A 27391-nucleotide genomic window follows, 5' to 3' on the forward strand; every position below is an offset into this window, starting at 1 on the left:
CATCTGTGCAATGAAGAAAGCAAGCAGGTAGGGAAGGAATCATTCACTTCGACATCTGGTTTTCGAAGGCTGCCCTCCCTTTTCCTTGCAGAGCACCCGTTGTCACCCACATTGAAATTCCTTCTCTCAGTGCTGTGCAGAATGGCATACCCTTGCTTGGAGTCCATCAGTGTCATGTTTGTCCATCCAAACACAAAGATGCTGCTTGCCAAGCAAAATCCCTCTATTTCCCAACACAGTGGCCTTTTATCAATAGTGTTGCTTATAAGGTCATGCTCTACTCCACAAAGGAATGTCAACCTTTTCTTTGACACATGTTGCTAAAAGCAGCTTATTAAATATGGGTTATTGATAAATACTACTGCTTCTGCTCCTCCTTGTGTTGCTCCTTCTCTTCCCCCTCCTTCTTCCCTTGTCTCCCCCCCCCCACTCCTCCTCCTCCTATTGTGAAGGAAGTCCATATGCTTGGCACACTCCCTTATCTGCTGGTACAAACTGTTTCCAGATGAAGCCTTCTACTCCTGTATTTTACCATGGCTACACAGTTTAATGACACCTTTGTATTCTAGTGGTATGACATAGATTTGGCGACATCCTGGGGGTGGACGAAACAGACTCTGATTCTTCTTAGAGAGATGAAATTTTATTGTCTTTTCTGTGTTGCTGTGATAGAACACTGATCAAAAGCAACTTGAGCAGGACAGGATACATTTCATCTCACAAGTTATAGTCTATTTCTGAAGCAACACAAGGAGCAAGCTTCAAGAAGAAATCATGTAAGAACACGCTCATTAGCCTGCTTCCTCTGCTTCCTTCATCTTCTTCCATCTTCCTCCATCCTCCTCCATCCTCCTTCATCCTCCTCCAGCCTCCTTCATCCTCCTCCAGCCTCCTCCAGCCTCCTTCATCCCCCTTCATCCTCCTTCAACCTCCTCAATCCTCCTCCATCCTCCTCCATCCTCCTCCATCCTCCTTCATCCTCCTCCATCCTCCTCCATCCTCCTCCATCCTCCTCCATCCTCCTCCATCCTCCTCCATCCTCCTCCATCCTCCTTCATCCTCCTCCATCCTCCTCCATCCTCCTCCATCCTCCTCCATCCTCCTCCATCCTCCTTCATCCTCCTCCATCCTCCCTCATTCTCCTCCATCCTCCTTCATCCTCCTTCATCCTCCTCCATCCTCCTCTATCCTCCTCCATCCTCCTCCATCCTCCTTCATCCTCCTCCATCCTCCCTCATCCTCCTTCATCCTCCTTCATCCTCCTCCATCCTCCTCCATCCTCCTCCATCCTCCTTCATCCTCCTCCATCCTCCTCCATCCTCCTCCATCCTCCTCCATCCTCCTTCATCCTCCTCCATCCTCCCTCATTCTCCTCCATCCTCCTTCATCCTCCTTCATCCTCCTTCATCCTCCTCCATCCTCCTCCATCCTCCTCCATCCTCCTCCATCCTCCTTCATCCTCCTCCATCCTCCTCCATCCTCCTCCATCCTCCTCCATCCTCCTTCATCCTCCTCCATCCTCCCTCATTCTCCTCCATCCTCCTTCATCCTCCTTCATCCTCCTCCATCCTCTTCCATCCTCCTTCATCCTCCTCCATCCTCCTCCATCCTCCTCCATCCTCCTTCATCCTCCTTCCTTACACAACCCAGGCCCACCTTCCAAGCATTGGCATCGCCCACAGTGGGCTGGACCCTTCTACATCAATTAGCAATTAAGAAAAGGCCCAAGAGACCAATCTGAGGGAGGTAGTTTCTCAACTGACATTCTCTCTTCTAGTGTCAAGTTGACAAACCCAGCCAATATAACCTACATCCCAGGTAAATAAGCAAAACCTTTGTTTTATTTATTTGTAGAAATTTATAACATAACTAGGAAGGGCAAATAGGTGCTAGATTTACATAAGCTGTCACATAAGGCATGTGGTTACTACTTAAGAGAATAACAGCATTAGGCTGGGAAGATGGCTCAGTACCAAACCCACATTTTAAAAAAATCCAGGAGTGGTGGTGCATGTTTGCAACCCCAGCATTGTAGAGGTTTACAAAGGCTAAACCAGAAGCCTAGCCTACTCCAACACACACACACACACACACACACACACACACACACACACAGAGAGAGAGAGAGAGAGAGAGAGAGAGAGAAGGGGGGGAGGGAGAATTGATTCAATTATTACTCTGACTTTTCTACAGTCACTGGTCTAGCTTTGATGGGTTGCATTTGTTTGGTGAAGTCAACTTCTGCTCCAGCACCAATCCCGCCCCCCCCCCCCTTGAAGCTCACTCTACTTCATGTATCCTCTCAAAACAGCCTATGGGGACCTGACCTCTACTCCTGGAATTGTTGCGTAACAGCTGACGGCGTCTGGACTGCAAGACAGTATGGAGGTTACTACAGCCCAGGGGAGTTAGCGGGTAGGACTTGGATGTTTATTCTGGTTTTCTCAAGGCAATCGTGCTTTGGCAGGAGGCCTTCAAGCCTTAAGCTGTAGGAAGAGTGATGAGAGTGAGAGAACAAGCTAGACTCACCCATGTGAGTGTTTGCAGAGATGGCGGTTGGGGAGCCATCCGCATAGAATGACAGATCCCTGGGGGTAGTGATGCAGAGAGACTCAGAGCTGAGACCTGGAGCATATGAGGAGAGTGGAGTGAGCCATTGTGAAAGAAAAATGGAAGGGCATCTGCAGGTCTTAATGGTGTAAGCTCATTGTTCAAAGAGATGGCAAATGCATGGAAATTGGCAGTGGTTTGGACCAAATGGTATAAAAATCGATACTTTTCATTAACAAAGTGCTTTGGAATTTGATTTGATCTCATTTGCAGGCAGTATCATTCTAAACGGGATATTTATGCTCCTAAGTTCAGGCACAAGAACTAACATTAATCAAAAAAAATTAGCTCATTATAATTTTTCTTTGCTTGAGCCAGCCATACTATCTGTAGATATATCTATATAAAAATCTATATATTGAGAGAATGGTGGGGGGTGGTAAAATAAAAAAAAAGTTGCTTTGACGATTAAGTGGGTGGTTGGTTCCCTTAACATCCTGAGAGCAAACACAGCCATCAGTATGAATCACTGCACTGATGAGTCTAATTCCTCTTAGTTCCATTGCAGCAGACGCTCACATTCCAATCCTCCATGGACAGCTCAGAATTTGTCACATCCTCAGACATATTCTAGCATCTACAGGGGAGGTTCAGTGTGCCGCCCTGGCTGAGAGAGCAGAACCCTTCAGAGGTAAACTAGCAAAGCAGAAAGCTTGGCCAAAGCTCTTCAAAGCTGGCAGTGACGACTGGCTGCCCAAGCATGTGTGGCGTCAGTGCCATGCACTTGTATGGCCCTGGCATTGTGGAGGAGTGGACCCTGCAGAAGTAGAGATTTTAGTGTGATTCTGTTGATAAGCAACAGAAGATGGAACCGAGGGCAGCGCCAATCTCGGAAGCTTTTCCACTGTAGGATGTTGAGTGTGGCTGTGCTTTTAGCCTTGGAGGAAGCCACACCACCCACATGCGTACACACACATAAACATATAGGCACATATCTCATTCATGTGCATATGCGCGCACACACACACACACACACACACACACACACACACACACACACTCGGATGCCACCACACACACTCAGATGCCACTCTCCTTAGTACAGCATGTGAAAATTTGGAGTTGTGGTCATAACTACCTTAGAAAAATGCTTTATTTCTCTTTTTGTGGAAAATTTAATATGAGTAAAATAGATTACTTCTATTTGTCTAGAGCCTTAAAGAAGCTGGGAAAGTTGGGCCATGGGAAATCTTGGTGTGCATGCTATACCCGCCAGGGTTGATGATCAGCCAAAGAAAGGCTTATGGTGATTTGTCTGTGCTTCTGACTGCAGCCATGACAGAGTATCAGGCATCAGGTAGCCTAGATAGTAGGACTTAACATTTGTGAGCTGGAGTCTGAGATCAAGGCATTATCTGGTTCCTCCCCCCAGGCTATGAGGATAATCTATCTTACTCTCTCTGCCCAACCCCACATGACTCTGAGTCATTGGCACACTGAATTTCCTGACAGCCCTTGTTTTGTAGACATTTTAGCCTCCATCCCCACCTGGCATCCTCTCTGTGCACATCTGTGTGTCTGGGTTTCCTCTGTTTATGTGGATAACAATACTGGGGCAGGGACTTGGACTATCCCAGTTCAACGGGATCTAAGTAAGAGCACACTGTAAAGAAGTGGCACGTAAGACTTCGATGTGTAACTGTGTGATAAGTGCACTTTTCCTACCACTCTTCTGGCATTCTTCCAGTACATACATCCAACTGTAACATGCGTTTAATTCATCACAGGAACCCCACGTCTCCACATTGGCTGTGCAGTACCACCTATTCTCGGTAACACGCAGATGGTATTTCATCTCTCTTTGATTACAACTAATCCTGAGGCTGAGCTGTACAGGGTGAAGGATTCTGCCTCCCCATCTTAGAATGTCCTCCAGGGGAATGTAGCCTCCACTTTGTTATCAAGTGGAAGCATCTACATTGAAAACACCTCCTGGGAGGGTACGAAAGCCGCAGACTCCAGCCCTGTAGAAGAAAAGCTGGGGACAAATACAAATTGGCCCTGTGTGACCAGGGCATTCTGACTCCTTAGTCAGGTGTCCCATGACCCTACGAGAGAACATCATGGGGACACAAGGAGTTGTAATCACTAACAGACTGCTATGTAAGCTACAGTGTCATGGCGTAGACTGTTAGACAGTAATTGAAACAGAATTTGGTGTCAGAAGTTGGGTAACTCACAACAGAAACCCAGAACCTATGGTGTTGGCTTGGGAAAACAGAAACCTGCATGTTAGCATGAAGATTGTCAATGATCCCGATGGCCCTGTGATTAACACCTGGAAAATGAAGGTAAGCTCTGCAGCTGAGGAGCCTTTGACAAAACTGATGTCTGTAGGAACAGGGGAGATAGCACACACATAAACAAACCCTTAGCTTTGAATTAGAAAATTACCAGATAGCGTTGATGTGCTATCACTCTTTGGGCATTTAATAATAAAACATGAAGAAAAAGATAAGATATATTTTAGAAGCATAATATAAAGATGAAATCCCAATGTGGGCCTTGCAGCTGTGAAAAACACTTTGTTTCTCATTTCTCCTCTATTATGTTGATAAAGGCTCTGATAGAAGAGATGACTACCATGAAAGAGGAAAAACAGATGCTACTATAAACTCAGAGTCAAGGACAGAAGTCAAAACAAGATAATGCAAGTAGAAAGCCTCCATGAAGAACCCAGGAAGTTTGAAGAGGTCACAAAATACACAGAATTTCTAAGACTCTTTAATAGACATTTTGTTGATTTATTTTTACATGTGGGATGTTTTTCCTGCAGTATGTCAATGCACCACATGGACCTGCAGAGACCACAGGAGGATGTCAGATCTTATGGGACTGGAGTGACAGATGGTTGTGAGCCAACATTGGGTGCTGGGAACTGAACAGCTGGATCTCTGGAGGAGGAGCCTGTCGCTAGAGCAATAAGCCATTCTTCAGGATCCAATTTTCTTACTGGCATTTGCCCTGTTTTTTTCTCACAGCCAAAATATAGAGAAGTTAGTTACAAAGAGTATGTGGGTTCAGTTTTTTTTTTTTTTTACTGTGGACTCAATTTATAATTTCATAACTGAACTCCTAGTGTTATTTGAGAGACACCTCTTGGATGTGGCTTAGCCCTTTGCCTAAATTTTGGCCAGGAGTGTGCCATGAAAACTTTGCAGCGAGTCTTCCTAAGATGCCGTCCCTGTCATCAAAGACACCACCTTGTCTGAGTAGAGTCTCAGTCTTGCGGCTTCTCCCTCAACATGGCCTATACACAAGTGAAGACACCCAGCTGTATATGCTGGATAACATCTTGCAGATCAAAGTGCATGTCCTTCCTGGGCCTGCCTAGATTTTTTGATGTACAATATTGTAAACAACGCTTGCTGTTGAAGTAACCAAGAGGAGGGTAGTTCCTCGCTTAACCGAGCAGACAAGCAGCCATCTAGAGGTGACAATACACAGAGGGATTTCCCCTGCCTCAGACACACCCCTCTAGATGGAATCCTCTATTTTCACTGGACATCACCAAAGTGCATCTGTTTTGTGCACATAATTGAGGAGAGTGTGTTATAATTGGAACAGGAGCCGAATGTGCTGGTTCTGCCCTTGCCTAGCGTTGGTGCATGCTAGGTTCAATACCTACCATTTAAAAACAAATGGGAGCAGGCAAGAGGGAGAAGGAGAGAAAACAAAAAGAAAAAAATGGAACTTGCATCTAAGTTTGAATTGTGCGACACGCACGTTATCATGCCCTTCATAAAAGTATGATGGGTTTCTCCTTATTTTGAACACGTATTCTGACTGAAACTGCTCACCGTTTTGTTCCGATCATAACTGATGACGTAGGGTGGTCAGCAAACACCACTCTTAGGGTCCTGTGTGTAGAGAGAAGATGAAGTGACTAAGGGAGAGGAGGGAGCCAAGGAGGCCTTTGATGCCTTTGATGCCAGGCAGCTTCTTTCTCCGAGGCCTTTGTTACCATCCCGCTTTCATTTGCGGAACACACACGAGCGTTTGCCATGCAACGTGGATGAAAGTTTGGAAAAAGAACTCTGAGGTACAAAGAGTGGAGAAAGGAGAATGATTTAAATACAGGCAATTTAAAAAAAATCCCCAGCTCTTTGAAATTTCACATAGCTTTCCCTCCGTCGGAGTCCATAAGCTGCTCTCAAGCACCCACCTGAGACATCAGGCGTGCATCTGAGTGTTTGGGTGCTCATAGCTTTCCCTTTCCTCTCGTGTCTTCTGATTTTCATTTAGGGAGCTGTGAGCTATACCCACATTTATTACTAAAATTGATTTTGAGTTCACCTACAGCTGCAGCCACCACTTCTCTGAGGCAGATAAAACATACATTTATCAAGATGTCTGAATTGAATAAAAAAAGCAAAACAAATACCAGTAATGGCATTGCTTGCCTACATGTATTTTTAAGGAAGAAGCTCATTTTTTTTCTAGCTTCAAGTGTCCCTCTCTCCCTCCCTCTTGCATCTAAGTATCATGTGCCAGCAAAAGAAGAGCAATGTCTTGAGTAATTGATGCCTGTTAGGTTGTGTGCACAGGCAGGTGCACCGGGAAGGGACAGCCCTGTGTGATGCTGGAGTTTCTGTAGATAATTACATTACATGGACTTGGAAAATGTCAGGCATGAAATAATAAACAGGACCCTGGGCTTGCCTGGGCTTTCTAACGCAGTAGAGCCATCGATGGAGCACTCATCGCCTCTCAGCTTCCTGTCAGGGGGATGGCCTTTAGTCAGCAGCTCTTTCCTTCACAAAATCCTGCACAGGCTAGCATTTTTCCACCCTCTCTACAGTATTAATTAAATTACATAAAACTGGCAGTGTTTAAATTCTGGCATCTGTATTGTCTCACTTAATTACACCCCTGGACTGCTTTCAAAATGTTTTCATTTGCTACAGGGACATCTATTGGTGAAAGGGAGAGAATCAGATGGTAGGTACAAGCAAACCATCCTGGTACTCGGCCCCCCCACCCTGGCTGAGCGCTTGAGCAGGTTGCCTGTCCTGGACCACTTCTGTCCAGTTCTGAGGAGCTTTAGCTGGACAGCAGTCAGAGAGATTTATCTTGCATTAGGAAGGTTTTGGCACTGGGCCTCCAAAATGAAATACATTTTCCCGCTATTCTAACAACTTCTTTTAACCCGTGCAAGAGCACTGTACAGCAAATGCATTTCCATCTTTGATATCAGCCAGCAGCAGCCTTACTGTGGACACTGTGGCCCCAAAGTGGGGGGCCTTACAGCTCAGGTCTGGGTTAGGCCAGGTCACAGCAGACAGTTCACTCAATAGACAGACAGCAAGCCTCCCAGTGTGAGGCCATAAGAGCATAAAACAAATCCCTCCCCCCAAATAATCATTTTTGTAGTTCTCTGACAAAATTATATTTTTTTATTCTTTGAGAATTTAAAATACTATATTTTGTTAATTTTCACCTCTCTCCCCTGACTTGTCCCGGTTTCCCCAGATGCCTATCTATCTCTACTGTCACCCGCTTTTAAAAGAAAACAGAACAGATGCGAAGTGCGGTTTGTGTCGGCCAGCTATTCTTGAGCATGACACATACTCTGGGGTGTGGTTTGATGCACTCCCTTAAGCAAAAAGCTCTCCCACTGCCAGCAACAATAAAAGACCAGCACCTCCTTATCTAGAGGTGGAGCTTTGTGCCTACCTTCTGCCCTCCATGCTCAGATGTCGTCTGGCTTGCGCTTGTGCAGGTTGTGGGCATGTTGTCACCATCTCTGTGACTTCATATGTGTGCATCTGCCATGCTGTGTCTGGAAAATGCTGTCTCCTTGACATAAGCCACCACTTCTGACTCTTACAATCTTTCTACCACTTCTGAATACATCCTGGAGCCTTGGGGTATGTGTGTGTGATGAAGCCATCCCATTGAGGGCTGGGCATTCCAAGCTCTTTTATTTCCTGTGTAGGTCTCTGTTTTAATTTCAATCTACTGCAAGGAGAACCTTCTCAGATGAGGGTTGAGCGATACCGTGCTCTGTAGGTATAACAGTATGTCGTTAAGGGTCATTTTATTGATATTTCTATTTAGCATAATAATAGTAGGTAGCTTTCCCACTAGAGCACATCATCTGTCTAGCCTTGGGTTCTTGACCTCATTGACTGTGTAAGGAATGGGTCCTATTCAACGGAGCTGTCATTAAGTCTAATAATAATGTGTGGTTACTCTCACAACATTCTTGGCCTTGTTGTACTGGCTGGCACATCTTGAAAGAAATGAGGATATTGCTGTCACTCTCAAGGTCCATGTCTGGGTAAGACTAATGATTCTCCTCCTCCAGTACTATGAACAGCACTTCCAGCACTATGTACTTTAGTCATAAATAGGAGTACTGGTGATGCCATTACCAAATCTGTGGATGTCTTGCTCTTTGACTCAATTCCCCATAGCACACTCTAGTTTTCGTGAGGCCATTGGATGTGACTTTCGTGTTGAGGTGTAGCTTTATAGATAAAATGTGTGATATTTTTTTTTCTCATCTATCTTTAAAACTTACTTCCCCTAAGTCACCACTCTTATTGCTACCAAAAGTATATCTAATAGTTTAAGCACACAAGAAGCATCATGGTCCAGCTGAAATAAGCCCACGGCCTTTTCATTAAACCGAAGCCAATAGGAAAATTCTGAAACGCATCAAGGTTGGTTTTATGTCCTTCAATTAATTACTGTGGAATAATTAACCCTGAGCTGAAACGGAAGGATGAATGAAATAATACTTAATTTGTTCTTATGTGGAAACATTATTCTCTCCTCCTGATAACAGAAGCCCGTGTACTGTAGCTTCATTTCTGTTGCTGTAATAAAACACACTGACAAAAAGCAACTTAGGGGAGAAATGGTTAATTTTAGCTCACAGTTCCTGGTTTCAGTTTATTATTCTGGTAGAATCAAAGACAGGAACTTCAGAGAGCCAGTCACATCACATCTGTGGTGAGAAAGCACAGGTAAGTGGGCACATACATTCTCACTCTCCTTTTTAGTTCTGCTCAGTGCAGTGTCTCTACTATTTCAAAGTGGACCTCGTACCTAGGGAGTGATACCACTCACAGTGGACTGGATTGTCCCACACAATTAAGCTAATTAAGACATGCCCACAGGCCAACCCAATGGAGACAATCTTTTATCAAGATCCTTCCAAGATAATGCTAGAATATGTCTACTTGACAAGTAAAGCAAATCAGAACACATTGCTTTTAGGCTCTTTATTTGGTAATCAATGATTTTTAAATAACCAATGGCATATTTGGATTGATGGCTGCATACCCAAGCTTCATAATGCCTGTTATCGGAATTTGATGCTTTAATCACAGAACTCAGCTTTGTCTAAGTAGAAAAAGAGCAGAGATCCTAGTCTAAAAATACCTAAACCCAAACCACTATGGCAAGGTACTGTTCCAAAGGTCTTAGAAGCACGTCTTGTATTACAGAACGATTTCAGCATGTATTTAAAATCTGAAATAGTTTAAAACTTACAAAATTCTACTTATATTTATCTATAGGGAGGTTAGTGGTTCTGACCTGACTCTGTAGGGTGACACATCCTTGACATTAATTTATGTACACTAACTTTTATGTACACTAACTTTTATGTACACTAACTTTTATGTACACTAACTTTTATGTACACTTACTTTTATGTACACTAACTTTTATGGATGTGTTTTACTGAGAACCATGATAACTAAGTGTTTTTAAAAAGTCATTGTCATCCCTTACCATACCAAATAATTGCCATATAAAAATGCAATTACAGTACAGTAAAAGCTAATACATTTGTCCTCCCTTATAAAAAAAAAAGTCTCTGAGAAATAGCACACCGGAGACACATAGGCAAGTCTCACAGAGAATTCAACTTTGCGCTACATCCTCAGCTTCTAATTGTGCGGCCCTTCATCCTGCACGTTATTGTGATTAGGTTGAAGCACTGCCTTTATATTTCTTATCTGGAAGAGATAATTAGATATTTTTCACTGTGAAATAATTTACATTAATGGGCCATAACTCTCAATATGTGGTTTTAAATTGCACATTTAAATAATATAATACCTGTCTCCTTTAATTTGGCCATAATTGTCTTCATACAGTCATTTTATTTTCTTTTAAAAAACACAAGTGACTAAAACAACATACTAAATGTCTTCAGTTCATCACTTTGAGATTTTAGAAACGGTGATATTGCCATCTTGTTTGGAATTTTCAGAGTCTCAATCGGTGAGATGAACGTGGTTTAAAATGAAAACAGTAGGGCTATATCTCCACTTAAAGGCAGGAGGGTGACACTGGGTACGTGAAGAATACAGAATCCAGGGAGCCACAGGGAGCATATTGGGCATGTGAAACACGTGCTTGGCTTTGGGCATGGGAGAGGTTTTTGTTTGCATTTGTTTTTAGTTCTTTTTCCATATGAACCAAAACACTATTTTGTTGGTCATTAGAGGAGAAAACTGACTTCCTGAATTGTGTGCTAGAGCTTATTCTTAGCTTAGATTGGTCAATGATCCTTCCTTTGGTGACAATCAGTTTTAATATTCTGTATGTAGATTACTTTGTGTATTTATCTTCTTAGGGATTTTTATAGGCTGTGATTTATGGGCTGAGTTAGGTTCACATGATAGAGGAAAAGCCCAGAAAGAAAATACTTTAGAAGACAATGTATCTATATAGACACCACCTGTACATCAATGTTGTTATGATAGATTGTAACCCACAAGAGTTGCACAACTGAAAATTTGGTTGCATGGAACTAGAGCTTTGAAAGGACACGAGGTGCCCTCCGTGAGAAGGCCTGGCTGATCCTGGATAACGGATGGCCAGGGATGTAGCTCAGCAGTAGGTGGAGGGAGTACCTGCCTAGTGATGGCCAGGGATGTAGCTCAGCAGTAGGTGGAGGGAGTACCTGCCTAGTGATGGCCAGGGATGTAGCTCAGCAGTAGGTGGAGGGAGTACCTGCCTAGTGATGGCCAGGGATGTAGCTCAGCAGTAGGTGGAGTGGGTACCTGCCTAGTGATGGCCAGGGATGTAGCTCAGCAGTAGGTGGAGTGGGTACCTGCCTAGTGGGCACTAGACCCTGCTCTCTTCTTTAGCACCACAGAAAAAGTGGCAGTGGCAGTGAGTAGCTCTGTAAAAGCTGACATCAGTAAAGAATATCATTTTATGCTTTTTATAATACTTTAGGAGCTATTGAGATTCTAATTTCTAATGAATTGAATTGACAACAAAATGTACATTCAGGCAAAGATCTTCAGGGGTTATGAAACAGTAAGTTATGATTTATAATTGGCAAACAAAAATGACCTTCTTTGAGTTGCTTGGCTTTTTAGAAATCCAGTGTCTTGTTAAGAAACATGTGGTGTTACTGGTGGCATTGAACACACATTATGCCATTGTGCATATAAAGTATTTTGGAAAGCATAAACATTTATTGACACACAAATACACTGATGATAATCATAAGTGATCCCACTAAGGGCCTGAGGGGATGCTTAAAATGAGGGGGAGATGCTCTTCACACGTCTTCCCTTCTCCCATAGCTATGCCCTTGGCAGCTTATTAGCTATACCCCTCACCACCACATAATGTAAACATCCCCAAGCCACTATCTTCCTATTACTAATTAGTTGCATCTGGAATAAAGTAGTTGCCAATGGAGAGTCAATTCATAGTGCTCTAAATTATGAGTATTTTAATTAGACTGAAGTATGAAGTTTCAGCCTATCGTATATTATGTTCCTATTTTTGATGCATTCATGTGAAGAACTTACAGGAGACCACTTTTTTTTGCATTCTAAAAGAAAAAAAAAATAAGTAAAACAGCCAAACAGAATGATATAATTGTGCTCTAAGTGGTTTATACACTGAAAAATAATCACTGGGGTTATGACCTTTGGAATAATTGTTGCCTTCCTCAACAGCCTCCAGAAAGTTTTACTCCTCCTTTTGACCATTTGAGTTTGTAGTGGGGTGTCACCTATGTTCATGAGAACACACACACACACACACACACACACACACACACAGTTTGTGGTGGGGTGTCACCTATGTTCATGAGAACACACACATATACAGAATTTGTAGTGGGGTGTCACCTATGTTCATGAGAACACACACACACACACACACACACACACACACACACACACACACACACACACACTCATAACAAAAACCCCAAACACAATTTATTGACATCTTGATCTTGGACTTCTAAGCAAGAAATAATATCCCTGTTGTTTAAGCTTTACAGTAATTTTCTATAGCTAACTACTACATTGACCTGGATCAAGATTTTCAATTTGATTAATTTATAAGCTCTCAAAATCATTTGCAAAGACTCAATCTTCCACCATCTTCTGGGTCTGTATTGAAAGTTTGTTTTTGCAAAATGAATTGAAAGCTACCTCAAAGGGGATCTCCCTTCCTTCCCCTCCTCACCACTCCCCTCCCCTCCTTTTTATGCTTTCTCTCCCTATTAGTGCATAGTACACAAAGTGTCTGCTTTAAACTTAAACATTTATTATCTCATCCTCCCACCATTTAAAAAATAGTAAAAGAAAAGGCAACCCTCAAATCCACGTCTTTTCCACCACTTTGAATAAGCAACGGGAGACCAGCCAAAAGCAGCCAGGCATAATCAGTAACCGGAACCCAGATGGAGAGGTGGGTTTCCACCGGGGCACAGCAGCTTATGGCACCTCCGCCTCGCTCCCAACCGGAAGCCAATCCTCCCGCGCTGCGGACCGCCGAGTTCTTGGCCGTTGAGGCTCTTTCCATTCCGGTTGACTTCTGTTCCTGCACTGGTCCCTCTCCCTGCTCTGCCTTGTGCAGACATGAACCCCAGTGACCCCAGTGACTCCTTGGCTTCACTCTATGTGGGGGACCTGCACCCCGATGTGACCGAAGCGATGCTCTATGAGAAGTTCAGCCCGGCTGGGCCCATCCTCTCCATCCGGGTCTACAGGGACAGGACCACCCGTCGCTCCCTGGGCTATGCCTCAGTCAACTTCCAGCAGGTGGAGGACGCTGAACGGGCCTTGGACACCATGAATTTTGATGTGATAAAGGGCAAGCCGGTTCGCCTCATGTGGTCTCAGAGGGACCCATCTCTGCGCAAAAGTGGAGTAGGCAACATATTCGTCAAAAATCTGGACCGATCCATTGACAGCAAAGCACTGTATGATACGTTTTCTGCCTTCGGTAACATCCTTTCGTGTAAGGTGGAGTGTGATGAGAACGGCTCCAAGGGTTATGGATTTGTACACTTTGAGACACAGGAAGAAGCCGAACGAGCAATTGAGAAAATGAACGGGATGTTTCTAAATGACCGCAAAGTATTCGTTGGTCGATTTAAGTCTCGTAGAGACAGGCAGGCCGAACTTGGAGCTCGGGCCAAAGAGTTCACCAATGTTTACATTAAGAATTTGGGAGAAGACATGGATGATGAGAGACTCCAGGGTCTCTTTGGCAAATTCGGGCCCGCCTTAAGTGTTAAGGTCATGACTGACGAAAGTGGAAAATCCAAAGGATTTGGATTTGTGAGCTTCGAACGGCATGAGGACGCACGGAAGGCAGTGGATGAGATGAACGGAAAAGACCTCAGTGGGAAACAAATCTATGTTGGCCGAGCTCAGAAGAAGGTGGAGCGACAGACAGAACTGAAGCACCGATTCGGACAGATGAAGCGCGAAAAGCACAAGACCGAGCAGGTGCCACAAGACAGAAGCGTCAGATGCCAGGGCGTCAACCTTTACGTGAAAAACCTTGACGACAGCATCGACGATGAGCGCCTCCGGAAGGAGTTTTCTCCCTTTGGTACCATCACTAGTGCAAAGGTTACGATGGAGGGCGGTCGCAGCAAAGGGTTTGGCTTCGTGTGTTTCTCCTCTCCAGAAGAAGCTACTAAAGCGGTTACGGAAATGAATGGTAAAATTGTGGCCACCAAACCACTCTACGTAGCTTTAGCCCAACGTAAGGAGGAGCGCCAGGCTCACCTCAGCAGCCAGTACCTGCAGAGAATGGTGGGCGCCGGTGCCGTGCCCAACCCAGTCATCAATCCCTTCCAGTCAGCACAGGCTCCTTCAGGTTACTTCATGACAGCTACACCACAGACTCAGAACTGTGGGGTCTACTATACCCCTAACCAAACTTCTCAGCAAGGACCAAGCCCCCGCGGGAGTGCTCGAGGTGCCAGAGCGACTCTATTCCCAACTATGTCTAGTACCGCCCACCCATCTAACATTAGTTCATCATTTGGTACGTCAGGACCAGCTCCCTCACAGGCCACACGAAGTATGTCAACATATCGTGCTGCCAACACATCCACACAGATGACAGGCCTACATCCTGCAGCTGCTCCTGGGGCCCGCACAGTTACCCAGTATAAATATACTGCCGGAGTCCGAAATCCCCCTCAGCATCTGAATCTACAGCCACAAGTCGCCACACAGCGGTCTACTGTTCCTGTTCCAGGTAAAGAATCTTTGACTGCCTCCATGTTGGCGTCTGCTCCTCCTCAAGCCCAAAAGCAAATGTTAGGGGAATGGCTGTTTTCACTTATCCAGACCATGCACCCTGCGCTCGCGGGTAAAATCACTGGCATGCTGTTGGAAATTGATAATTTGGAACTACGCCACATGCTTGAGTCCCCAGAGTGTCTCCACACCAAAGTTGATGAAGCCATAGCTGTACTGCAAGCCCACCAAGCTAAAGAGCCTCCCTATCAAGCAGTCAGCACTGTTGCTGGTGTCCCGACCACTTAAAGTTGAGCAGAAGAAAACATCAAACTCCCGTGTCACTGAAGAAAAATATCTAGACATCAAAAAATTATGAAAACAAGAAGCAAGCTGGAAACTAAATAAAAAGGAAATTGTAATCTTCTGTGCCACGTCAGTGCCAGGTCTGGTGAGCATGCAAGCCCTGGATCACTTGGCTTAAGACAACAGATAACAGAAACAGTGAAATTTAAAAGCAAATTAATGTTTTAAAGACCTTGGGGAAATGATTTTTTTTTTTTTTAGCAAAGTGCAAAAATGTAAAGTATCTCTTACTTCAATTGTAATTCAGATAGCACCAGATGTCAGTTCTCAGCAATAGAATTGATAACTAAACGAGGACCATGATTTGGCTCGTAATATCCTTGCTCTACTAAAGCTTCCTTAATGAGTAAAAGGGGGAAATAGGCGCATCACTGTTGGTTGGCCACTACCACCTCTGAGACTTCCGGCAGGCCAGTGCTGTGTGCAGCCAACTGTATTCCTACTCATTTGTTGCCATATACAAAGCACATGCCTTTTGTAATTCACAACCCTGTTGATTAGTGGTACCAAAGCACCACCTTCAACTTAGAATTGAGTGTGTGGCATAGACTACAGAAAGTGAATTGTAAGAGCCATAAAAAGTTACCTTCATAGTCTCTGGGCATCCACTTTCTTAGCATCAAATGAACTAAATTATCTAAATATGTGTCGTCTTCAAACTCAAGCTAACATTCAGATTGCATTTATGCACTGGCATCTCGCTGCTGTGATGGGGCTTTGGAAGATGCAAGAGTCCTGCTTTTTTGGAACTGTGTTTTGGTGGAACAGATGAGAAGTTCAAACAGAAGAATGGGATTACTAAAGCATTACTGTACAAAAACAGGAAGAAAGGAGCTAAGGGACATGGAGATGGAGGGTGCTGCTTGGAGTGCATAGGGCTATGTGAGTTTTCAGGCCCTGAAGAAACCCAGAGGGATTTCAGGCAGAGAGGTGTGCCCTCTGAAGCAGGTGTGAGCTGGGTGTGCTCTGGAGCGGGAGGGAGCTGGGGCGAGTGGCTTTCTCCACAGGAAGAAGGATTGGAAAAGAAAAGCGATATAGCGAAGGGGTTGGTTTTCACAAATACCGATCTACACAATAAAGCTGTTTTCACAAATACTATTATATATTTTAAGTTTATTTTTTGTGGTTGAATTATTTTTGTATATCAGACATAGTTCTGTGTCACTGAAAAATACAGTATTATTTCTCAGTATTCTTGCCTTAACAGTAGATTGCACCATAAATCACTGTAAAACCTAATAGCAAACTTATATTCAAATGATTTTTCAAAGGATCAGTTTTCTGGTGGTATACAATTTAAAATTTTCATTGTTCTTATTTTAGGGTATTTATAGTAATTGATAAACAGAATTCCCATCAAATTTAAGCCTAATAACTCATACAATATTGAGACTATCAGGGCTGTTAGAGGACACAGAGAATCAGTGAAATATACAGGAACATTGAGCACTTAGTTCACACAAAGAATGAAAAGATGTTTGACCTCACTAGGACTTGGAAATGACATCAGACCTTGGAGCTGGAGGAGCTATATTCCCAGTGTAGCAAAGGCCCCTGGGTATTAAACAAGCACTTTCCCACAATTCCAAGGCATACCCTTGGTAGGAATGTGGGTATGAGCCTAGGGAGGTATGAGCCTGGGTGCTCTTAGTTGGCACAAAAAATTTTGCAAGAAACATTCATTCCCAGGAAGACACATCACAAAATTTAAAGCCATGTCCGTGTTATGAAATGTGGCAGTGTAGTCACAGTGACAGAGCAGCCCTGTAAGTGTCACTCAAATATTCCCACGAGCAGAGATTAAGTTAACCATGGTTTCAGAAAAATACCTGTGGCATGATGCAAATTATGGAAACCTTTCTGATGTGCAAACAGGAAGGTGCAGTGCACAAAGGCATGGTAAACTGCGAGGCAGCAGGAGCCCTGCCACTCTGCCACAGGACAGACCTGATTACCCTCCGCCCTCTGAGATTCTGCCCACTGCCTCTTTGCTGCTCAGTCAAAGAAACAGCTCTTCCTGCTCACCTTCACTGTTAGCTAGTCAAAAGGGTTCCCTTCATTTTCATTTAAAAGTGTCTTTCACTCAAAGTGAGAGACATAGCCAAGGCTTTCAAAATAATGGTAAATTTTGGAAGAGATTTCATAATAAACTTTATTACACAGGAAGTTTCAGCAATTAAAATTCTGCCTAGATCTTCATGTATTTTCATCAGATCTGTTTCCTGTAGGCTTTCCATGTCCCTGCGGAGGAAGTTACTTTACCAAGTAAATATACATAAACACACACACATACAATTATACACATAGGTACATACATATATCTATACGGTTTCTTTTTGCTTAAAAGCTAAAAATTTTCATTTTCTCTAAAAATTATAGAAAAATGGTATTTACTGCTTACTAAGGAAATTCTAATTATTTCCAAGAATAAAATTCTCAAGAATCCGCTAATTGTTTCAGTTCATGTAAGGCTGGAGTCTCACTCATCCTCTGTGCTTCAGAATATGCTTTCTTTACCCCATCAAGCCCACTTTACTATGTTTTGTGGTTGCTGCAGTGAATTGCTTTGTAACTTCAGGGTTTTGACATTTAAACATTTTTTAAAAAATTGCTTCATTCTCCTTGAAGACCAATGCTAGTTAAATTCATTAAAATATTTCATCCATGAACTAAAAGTTTTACTTTTGAAGTAAAAATATCAGTCTTTGACGTTCGCGTTGCTCCTCTGCTTCACAGTCAAATACAGCAGAAGCGCAGCCACTGCAGAACTCTGGGTGGGGACACTCAAGTCCTCTCGCCCCGTGTGTCTGCACTGCCATGTCGGGGCCAGGTGATTACTACAGGTCGGCTTGGTGTGTAAGATCTCTGCCTTACATGCTTGGTGACCTGAATTCCCCTGAATGCGTGGAAAAGTCGAAGGATCATAAGAGTTGTCATGTAACCTTGTAAATATGTCACACACACACACACACACACACACACACACACACACACACAATTTTAAGGCTGTCCAATGCTAACTTTTGTGCTGCTCAAACTTTGCAAACTCACTCTGTATATAGGCGTAGATGCAGATTCTGGGGTAGCAATCACAGGACTGGCAGGTTTATGAGGGCTATGAAATTATTCTGGACCAGTGAGGTGGCTTAGCAGATAAGGGCACGAGCCACCAAGCCCGAGGACCTGAGTCCAACCCTTTGGAAGACGGAGGACCAACTGCCACAGTTGTCCTCTGACTTTGACATGCTCATGAGGGCACACATGTGCCCCACAGATAGGCACACGGCATGACAAACACAGACTCTGAAATTCCCTTTGCTCATTGGTAAATAAGAAAACTTAGGCCAGCAAATGCTTTTTCTAAGAGATGAAGTATCTTAGCACTGAAATTGTCTGGAACTATGTGTATGTGGGTTAATAAAAAGCAGAATAGCTTTTTGTAAATGTGCTAGTCCACAAAAGCCTCTCCCTATTGGCTGCACATGGAGGAGGGCCACCTGATGCCATCCCCTATTGGCTGCACACGGAGGAGGAGGGCCACCTGATGCCACCCACCCCCACCCCGTCTATGATTCCTCAGCTTTCCTGCTATGTTTCCGATCCTGCTCAAGTCCTTGTTCCCACTGGCCCTGCCATCACTACCCACCTTCTCAGAGTTTCATTCAAATCCCTTCCTCCTTGAATCTTCCTGAGCACAGAGGACAGAGACCCCATGTGGGGGTCTCATACAGAGGTCCTGTGTACTTAGTGGTTGAGTAGAGTCGCTTTCCAGCACAGGAGAGAGTGACAGGACCTTTGGGAATCCCATTGGCTGGTTAAAGGGCAGGAATGAAGTAATATATACATCATCGTATTTGGAAAAGTTACTAAGCTTATTTTAGTGAGCCAAAAAAAATCACTGAGGGAGAGGCTCAGCTCAAAGTGCAGAATGTTTGGCAGGCCTGAAGAAAAAAGTTTATCCCTGGTATTTGGCCACATAAGGGATTAAACACTTTAGCCAATGATGATATAGTAACAAAATCACTACCTTATATACGTGCATGTAGTCTTTGAAACCCAATGGGAACACCTCAGTGTGTGTGTGTGTGTGCGTGTGTGTGTACGCACGCACACACACACGTGCGTGCAGGCGCGCGTGCGCGCACAGACACACACAGCAGTTGGTATTTTCATAGAATGTAAAAGCTCAAGAAATGTGGGGCATTTGTATCTTCTCTTCTTCCTCTTCCTCATCCTTAGTAATAGTATCATAAAGTCCTTGTCGTAGCCAATGTGTGCTAATAAGTATTCGCATAAAATGATGTATGAGAGAAATACTTCAGAAACCATGGAGGGCCATGTAAACACAACACTAGAGTTTCTACAGTGATAGAGGTGGCTGGCAATATTATGTCTTTGATTGAACTATCCGTGGTCGGTGGGGGCAGCTGAACTGATTGCGTGGGTTGAGTTTTTAAAAGAAGTGGCTCTAACATGTTTATTATAACAAGATAATGCTAAGAAACCAGTGCTGACCTGACCCTTATTAGAGACAGTTGAATGCTTTCTCAAAGGCCCGGAGTCTTTAAAAATGGTAAAAAACAGATCCAGGAAATGAGAAAGACAAACTAAATTTAGTTTTGCTCATGAATAAAGAGCACCTCACAGCCATAGTATGGCTCTCAGCCTTCGCCAGGGAAGCCTCTGCTCGCAGAAGACCACAATGAGTGTAGACACAACTAGCCAAACTGCAGAGCATATGTGCCTACGGAGGGATCAGAACTAAGTGGGACATCTCTGGCAGCCACCACTGCACAGCCCAGGAAACACAGAAATGGGGCTGCAAAGATTCTATGAGAAAGAAGTTGGGGATGAGACTGGAAATTTTGAGGAGTTCCCCCAACAGGAACCACATGTTCCTGGAGAGATTTTTGTTCTTGCTGGATTCTTTTGGCCATTTTTAATTAAAGAGTTTATGAATGGACTTAAACGTAAGATCAAAGACAGTATTATTAGGGTTTAGATGAGAAGCCTCAACAGCCGCCTGGGGGAATTAGATGGAGAACAGACAAAGAGAAAGCCGTGCTGTCTGAGTTAAGATGGCGTGGACATCAGCCATGGGTTGGATAAGCAATCGCATAGCCAGGAGAGGGGCTGGAGACAGAGGGCGAAAAGGCCTGGAGTTTTAGGCAAACGGTGCTTAGAAAGTGCATAAACGAAAGGAAAAGTTATCCTTTGTAAGTCAGAACAGTGGAGGGAGAGTGGGACTGGGCGGAGAGGAGGGAGGGGGCTGCGATCAGAATGTAGCCCACCCCAGCTCATGATGGATGCACCCACCATTATAACAAGAACCAACTAGAGCTTCTTTTGCTTTCTGTTCTCTTGCTCTTTTACGCAAACAATTGCTGAGGCTACCAGGATGAGGATCTAGCTTTCTACTCTTTAAATGGACTTGTAAAAGTTTGGAAGTAATCATTCCTTAAATGCATGTTAGAGTTTCCTTTTAAAAATTCTCTTGGCTATTTGTCGATTGAGTGATCTTTATATTTTTTGCTGGTTCTTTTTACATTTAGTTTTTATTTTTACATATATGGGTGTGTGCACACATAAGTGTATGACCAATGCCTGCATGTCTGGTGTTTGCAGAGGCCAGAAGATGCTGTCAGATGCCCTGTATGTGGAGTTACAGGTAGTTATGAGCTGCATGTGGGTGCTGGGCACTGAACACAGGCCCTCTAAAAGGGCAGCCTCTGTTCTAAGTCATGTCCCAAGTCCCTTTGTTTTTTAGAGCGAAAAAATTTCAGGGTGGATTCAATTATTGTCTATAATCAGTCTTGGTGATTTGACAGGTTTTTAAAATTCCTTTTAAAATTAATTAAATTTTATTAATTTTTTCGTACAATGTATTTTGATCATATTCCTGCTCCCCCAACATTCCTCCCACATCCCCCCACCTTCCACCCACCAAAGTACAGGTTCTCACTCTGTATAAAAACAAAACAAAAGCAATAGCAAAACAAGAACCAAAACAAAGCAGTAAGACAAATAACAATGAAACAAACAAAAAAGTGCACAAGAAAACTATGGAGTCCATTTTGTGTAGGCCAGCTACCCCAGGACGTTCCACTTGCCCTGAAGTCTGCTTACACGCCCAGTGACACTGCGCGAGAGAAAACCGATTTTCCCTTTTCCAGCAGGATCAATTGCAAAGAGCTTCCTGGTTAAGGGCAGGACCGTCTTCCACTTCTTAGTGTGGGGATTGTCTGGTTTGACCTTGTGCCACAGTCTCTCGGAGTTCTTGTGTACGTCAGTACTTTTATGTTTGGAAGACAGTTTCCTTGGAGTCACACAAGCCATGGTTCTCACAGTCTTTCCATGTGTCCCTTTTAGCATAGAGTCCTGAGCCCCGAGGGGAGGATATGACATTGATATTCTACTTAGGGCTGAGTACTCTAAACTCTCTCTTTTGACACATTTCACTTTATTTAATGCTGTGGTCTGGATGTAGTTTGCGTGTTTTCCCCAAAGCTCTATGTATTAGATTTAATCCTCATTGGAAAATTTTAAAAGGGAGACTTTAACTAGATTTTGACATATGGAGGCATTTGGAATGTGATTAGGATTTGATGTGCTTTGTGCTGAAGAGCTCATGATTGATGCGCGTGCGTGTGCACACACACACACACATGCACACATGCGTGAGCACATTTGCACATACACATGTACACACAAAAACAAATATGGACTCACAGACACAGACACACACACAGATACAGACACACAAACACAGACACACACACACACACACAGATACAGACAGATGGGAACAAACACAGATGCACAGACAGACAAAGACTAACATACAGAGACACAAAGACAGACAGAAAGACACACAAATAGGCACATAGACCAACACAGATGGACACAAACACACACACACACACACAGGCACAAATGCAGACATACACACAAACAGACACACTCACAGTTGTACAGACACATATACAAATACACACACACATAGATGGATAGACACAAACACAGACATACACACAAATAGGCACACACAGACACAGACACAGAAATAGACACAGAGAAACAATCAGACAAACACACACACATACACACACACACACATTTCCTTGTGTTTCTTTGCTCTATCTTCTAATTCTGGCCCCATTAGGCATTACCAGACTGATTGGAACTGGCACCTCTAGAGTGATGATGCAAACTAACCCTCTTTTTAGTTTTTATATTAACCTTCTTTAGATGTTTTGTTATAGTTGTGAAAAGCAGATCAGTACAACTCAAAGGTGGTGCTGTCCTTGGGTCTCTGTGCAGTGACCTCTGACATGCGACTCTTAGATTTCCACTGTCTCCCACTTGCTGTTGATGTCTGTGTTGTTGGCTATCACACCCGTTGTTTGTTTTTGGAAATCAACTTTTAGCTGCTGCTGATTTTATCTGTACATATTTGTTTTCCATTGTGTTAATGTCTGCCTTCACAATGGCCCTTTTCTATTTTTTCAGGAAGTTACTTTAAACAGGTTGTTAAGTTGAATATTAGTCAATTCCTGAACTCTACTTTCTTCCTTAATAAACTTATAAAGACACTTCAAAGCCCCAAGTATCTCCTTACTAAGTCCCATAGCTCTTAATTAGTGTTGTTTTAAACATTCGGTTGTAATGACTTTTAATATTTAATTATGCCCTTTAGTCTCCTTTAGTTAGACAGAAATAACTACTTGGGCTTCTCTCCTTGTCTTTTTGACCTTCACACTTTTGAGGAGTAAACCCAGTTATTTCGTGGACAGTCTCCAGGTGAGGTGTGTTAAGAACCTTCTCCTCTGCTGCTCTTCATGTTACCTGTTCCGTGTATAGGTGTTAATGTCGTTCTTTTCCATCTAAAGTTCCAATAACTTCTCTAGTTGAAGTTTCTTTGAGGACTGGTGTTCTTCCGTGATTCCTGGGAAGCCATCAGCCATCATCTCTGCAAATGTTATCTTCTCTACCATCTCCAGGTTAGAGATATGTGGACTGTTCCTGTCCTACACACACCAGTCTCTCATCTTTTTTTTCTCTTTATATATGATGCAGTTTAGAATTATTCTACATCACTGTGTCTCTTCTGTAGCTGAGAACTGTGGTCATGTTAGTTGGAGTTTGGTGAATACATTAGCAATATAAAAGCAAATGTCTCGCACCTCTCAGAACTTTGTAGACTCGCTGAATCATCTGCTGGTTTGGAGAACTCTCTCTGATTTCTACAGCTACCCTGTAGTTCTGTAGATCTCAGACACCCGGGAACCTCTCATGCCTTTAGGAAGCTGGAGTATTTGGGATCACTTAGCCATATTTCTCTCATTATCAGAAAGATGAGCCTGGGATTTCTCATAAGGTGGGTACTGAGTTCTAGAAGCATCTCTGCTAATGGACTGGTCACTACTGTTTTAACAGCTAAAATTTGTCAAAGGTCAAACTCAGACTTGGTGTAAAATAGGACTAATCGTGACATGGTGAGTTATTTTGCCACTTCTATGAGTCATCTAATATTCTTCTACCTCCGGTGTTTTGTTACGTTATTTTATCTTTTAACATCTAGAATGTCACTTATTGTCTAATTTCTATTCTAAATTTAGATGATTCCTTTTTCTATCACTATTGCTTTTAATTTCTACTTTTATTTATTAAATTAATTAGAATATTTTTGTCTACAGCAAAAAATTTCAAATATCTGATCAAAGTACTATAGCAAATTGTGACTCGGCATAAATATCAATTATGGAATCTGTTTTCTTAGGAGGTGATTGCTTATGAATTTGAATTTGAGCTCCTTGTGACTTTAACTAGATTCATTTGATTTCTGGCCTTGAAAGATACTTTCACAGGTCAATTAATATTGACTTCCACCACATCTGGAATATTCCATGACTGAAGAATTTTAAGCTCATTGGCAATTTTTGTGGTGCCCTCAGAAAATGCCATCATACTCCCTAGACTCTCATAATAATGAGCTCATAGTTTAGAGTCTCCAGAAAAGAACTCTGTTTTCCACATATTCATGCTGATGATGAGACGTGCTCATTAGAAGGCTAGACACTGAACTCCTTTCAAAATGTTCACCCCAGTCATAGTGAAGCTGTTCTGGGTGGCTGTGTGTCTTCTCCAAATTCATATATTGTGGTCCCGGGCCCTTAGACACAGAGCATTTGAGGACAGTGAATATTAAGTGATGTCTTGCCTGACACAGCCAATGTTCTTCTAGAAGTTGAAGACACCTTGTGGCTCTCCCAGACTATGTGAGGATGGACTGGAAGGTTGACCACTGCCAAGAGAAAAAACTGAAGTGCTATCACTTTAATCTTGGACTCCTGGCTTCAAAATCTGTGAATGAATTCCTGTTAATTTAGTAACCTAGCCTGTGGTGTTTTGTAATGCCAAATACAAGAGCTGTCAGGTAAAATGATGTTGGAACAGATACTTATTATAGAAAGGCCTTTCAAACTACATGATGGCCAAAGGGTAGAAAGAGGTTTAAGGAGCACATTTGAAAAGTCCTAGATATTTGGAAGAAAAATGATTAAAAGTGATTCTGAGAGGTGTCATAGGAAATGAGGTACATATAAAAAATCATAGAAAAGATAACACTTGCTGAAAATGGCAAATATCTTGACAGAAGTATGTTACGCAGCTCAGTGAAGAGTAATGTGATAAAATTAAGTTGTTGGCTGAGGAAGTTTCTAAGCAAAACTGAGTTATGGCTCAGCTCCTTCTTTTTGCCTATAACAGAATGACAGAAGAGAGCTGGATTGAACTGGGGATCCGAGAGAGAGAGAGAGAGAGAGAGAGAGAGAGAGAGAGAGAGAGAGAGAGAGAGAGAGAGAGAAGGAACCATTACTTAAGAGTTTTCAGCCTCCTCCTTTTTTTTTAGTGGAGGAGATGACAGAGGTCAGGGGAAAGAACTTCTGAGTCAGACATCAAGGTGTCTCAGCTGGAGAATCATTTGGTATGTAGATTAGGTTATGCATGCAACGCCCTCCCCTCAAAGCCAAGGCAGTACCTTAGCAGAGACCAGGGGTAGAGAAGACCATGGGCTGGTCTCAACAGAAGCTCTGCTATCCTCACAAAAGAAGGCAGTGGTAGAACAAAGTAAGGGAAGGCGATCAGAGTCCTGGAATTTGCTCTGGTGAAACAGCAGCTCTGTCAGGCAGTAAGCATTTAGTATTTGTACGCAGGGGAGATGTCTCTCAAGGTAGCTCAGAGATGCTCAGGCATGTTAATCTCTCCAAAGGCCTAGGCCTCCCAGGCTTGCCTGTCCCCTCAGTGTTAAGAAGCCAGACAGTCACCACCTGAGATCTAAGGGGAGAAGGCTGCTGCACAGAAGCACAGGAGTGGGACCGTCACCCAAGCCTGAGAGGACTCCCTGAGCCACAGGAGTCCCAGAACATAGTGCTACCCACAGATGGGTATATCAGATTAAATGTCAATCAATATTATTCCTGAGAACCAGGAAGTACTTAGGACACCCGATTCCTTTCTTATTTCAAGTTTCTCCAGTTTGGAGCGGAAAGACTGCCCTATGCCTTTCCCTGACACTGTGTTTTTGGTTGCAAGTACGGAGTATGCCTGGTTCACAGGTTAAACATTGACGTCGGCCTCAGGATGAGTCTTCACTCCAGCCCTCCTACTGGTACCCACTGACTGGTACAGATAATGGTAGGTGAAGAGGCGGAGTTGAAGTTATTAGAGGGATGGGCTAAGGTTTTCTGGGATGCTGGGATTCTTGTGTTTCCTCTTAGCTTCTGAGAATGGCACCAGCTTTCAAGACCAGATGGTCAAGGTGTTATGGGTTGAGCTTTGTCCTCCAGGTCTCACCTATCCAATGCTACACTTCTCCTATGTTGTAGCCATATTGGAGATAAGATGTGTAAAGTGACAGTTAAACTAAATAGGACTATAAGGCTTGAACTCCAGTCCAATAGGCTAGCACACTTGCAGGAGGGCATGATAAAAGGCCATGAGAAAACGGGCATAAATCAGCCATCTGCAAAGCAAGGTAGTGTACTCCAGGGCAGCTATGAGGGGAAATAAATACAGTGTTTAAACCATGCAGTTGTGGCAGCCAAAGAAAAGCAGTACAGGTGCCTGCCTGCTTGCTGCAACCTTCCCACACCAGTGTAGGGGGCACTGTTTCTTCTTCCCCACTGCCTGCAGTAATTGAGCACGCTGCTCTTAATCAGAGTCCAGAGCCAAGCCTAGGAATGCTCTCAGCCTTTACCCCGCTGTCCTTCCTCTTGACTTCTTCTCCACACAGGCAGTTGCCTTCACCCCTTACTCCTATCATTGCATTGTCCTGTCTTTGTCTTCAACCGTCAAACCCACCTCTTAAAGCTGATTAGTACGTGCACACTTTAGGACCCTAAGCCCTGGGCAACGCTGGAGAAAACTCAGTCGCTCTCAAACTCTTCTCCAGTCTGCATTCTTCCGGTCATGTTTTTATTTACTACTGACTTTTAATATACAATCTCACGTTTCACTTCACAAAGAAAATAGGAGCCCTCTCAAAGGAAATTGCTTAATGTCAACCCCGCTTTACTTGTCACACCACCTGCAGCCGTCGCCTCTTTCTCTCTTGTACTATCAGAAACGAGGTAGGAAATCCCATTAAAGCCAGCCCCAAGATGATTATTTGGCTTCTGTGTCGTCTCTTCTCTTGCCATCATTTTCATGTTCATCCGTGAGTTCATTTGTTCTTTCACTTAAGGAGGATCTGGATGAGACACAGAAACTGCACCCCTAGCCAGACACTGATTAAAGTGCTAAGGCTCGCTAGGAAGAGAGAGGCAAGCTTGGGATCAGTTAGCGGAGGGCTACCACCTGACAGCGGTGAAGCAGTGCCTCTGGGTTGTCCTCAGGACAGTGCTGAGCCCTCAGTCCCAGCGGATGCTCCTGGATCTCAT

At 43.5% G+C, this 27391-nt stretch overlaps 1 protein-coding gene across 1 annotated transcript; it reads left to right on the plus strand.

Annotated features, from left to right (window-relative positions):
• The first annotated feature begins 13346 nt into the window (after positions 1-13346).
• Positions 13347-15648, plus strand: LOC311593547 (polyadenylate-binding protein 1-like). Its single transcript, XM_084774918.1, has one exon. It carries the CDS (start codon positions 13467-13469, stop codon positions 15393-15395), a length of 1929 nt encoding a protein of 642 aa, XP_084631044.1. The 5' UTR covers positions 13347-13466; the 3' UTR covers positions 15396-15648.
• Positions 15649-27391: the final 11743 nt, after the last annotated feature.

This window comes from Acomys minous (assembly GCF_964271855.1).
Source record: "Acomys minous genome assembly, chromosome: 3".
NCBI lineage: Eukaryota > Metazoa > Chordata > Mammalia > Rodentia > Muridae > Acomys > Acomys minous.

What these genes read in the sequence shown, in the direction of transcription:
- LOC311593547 (XM_084774918.1), top strand. Translation starts at nt 13,467, where the DNA reads ATGAACCCCAGTGACCCCAGTGACTCCTTGGCTTCACTCTATGTGGGG.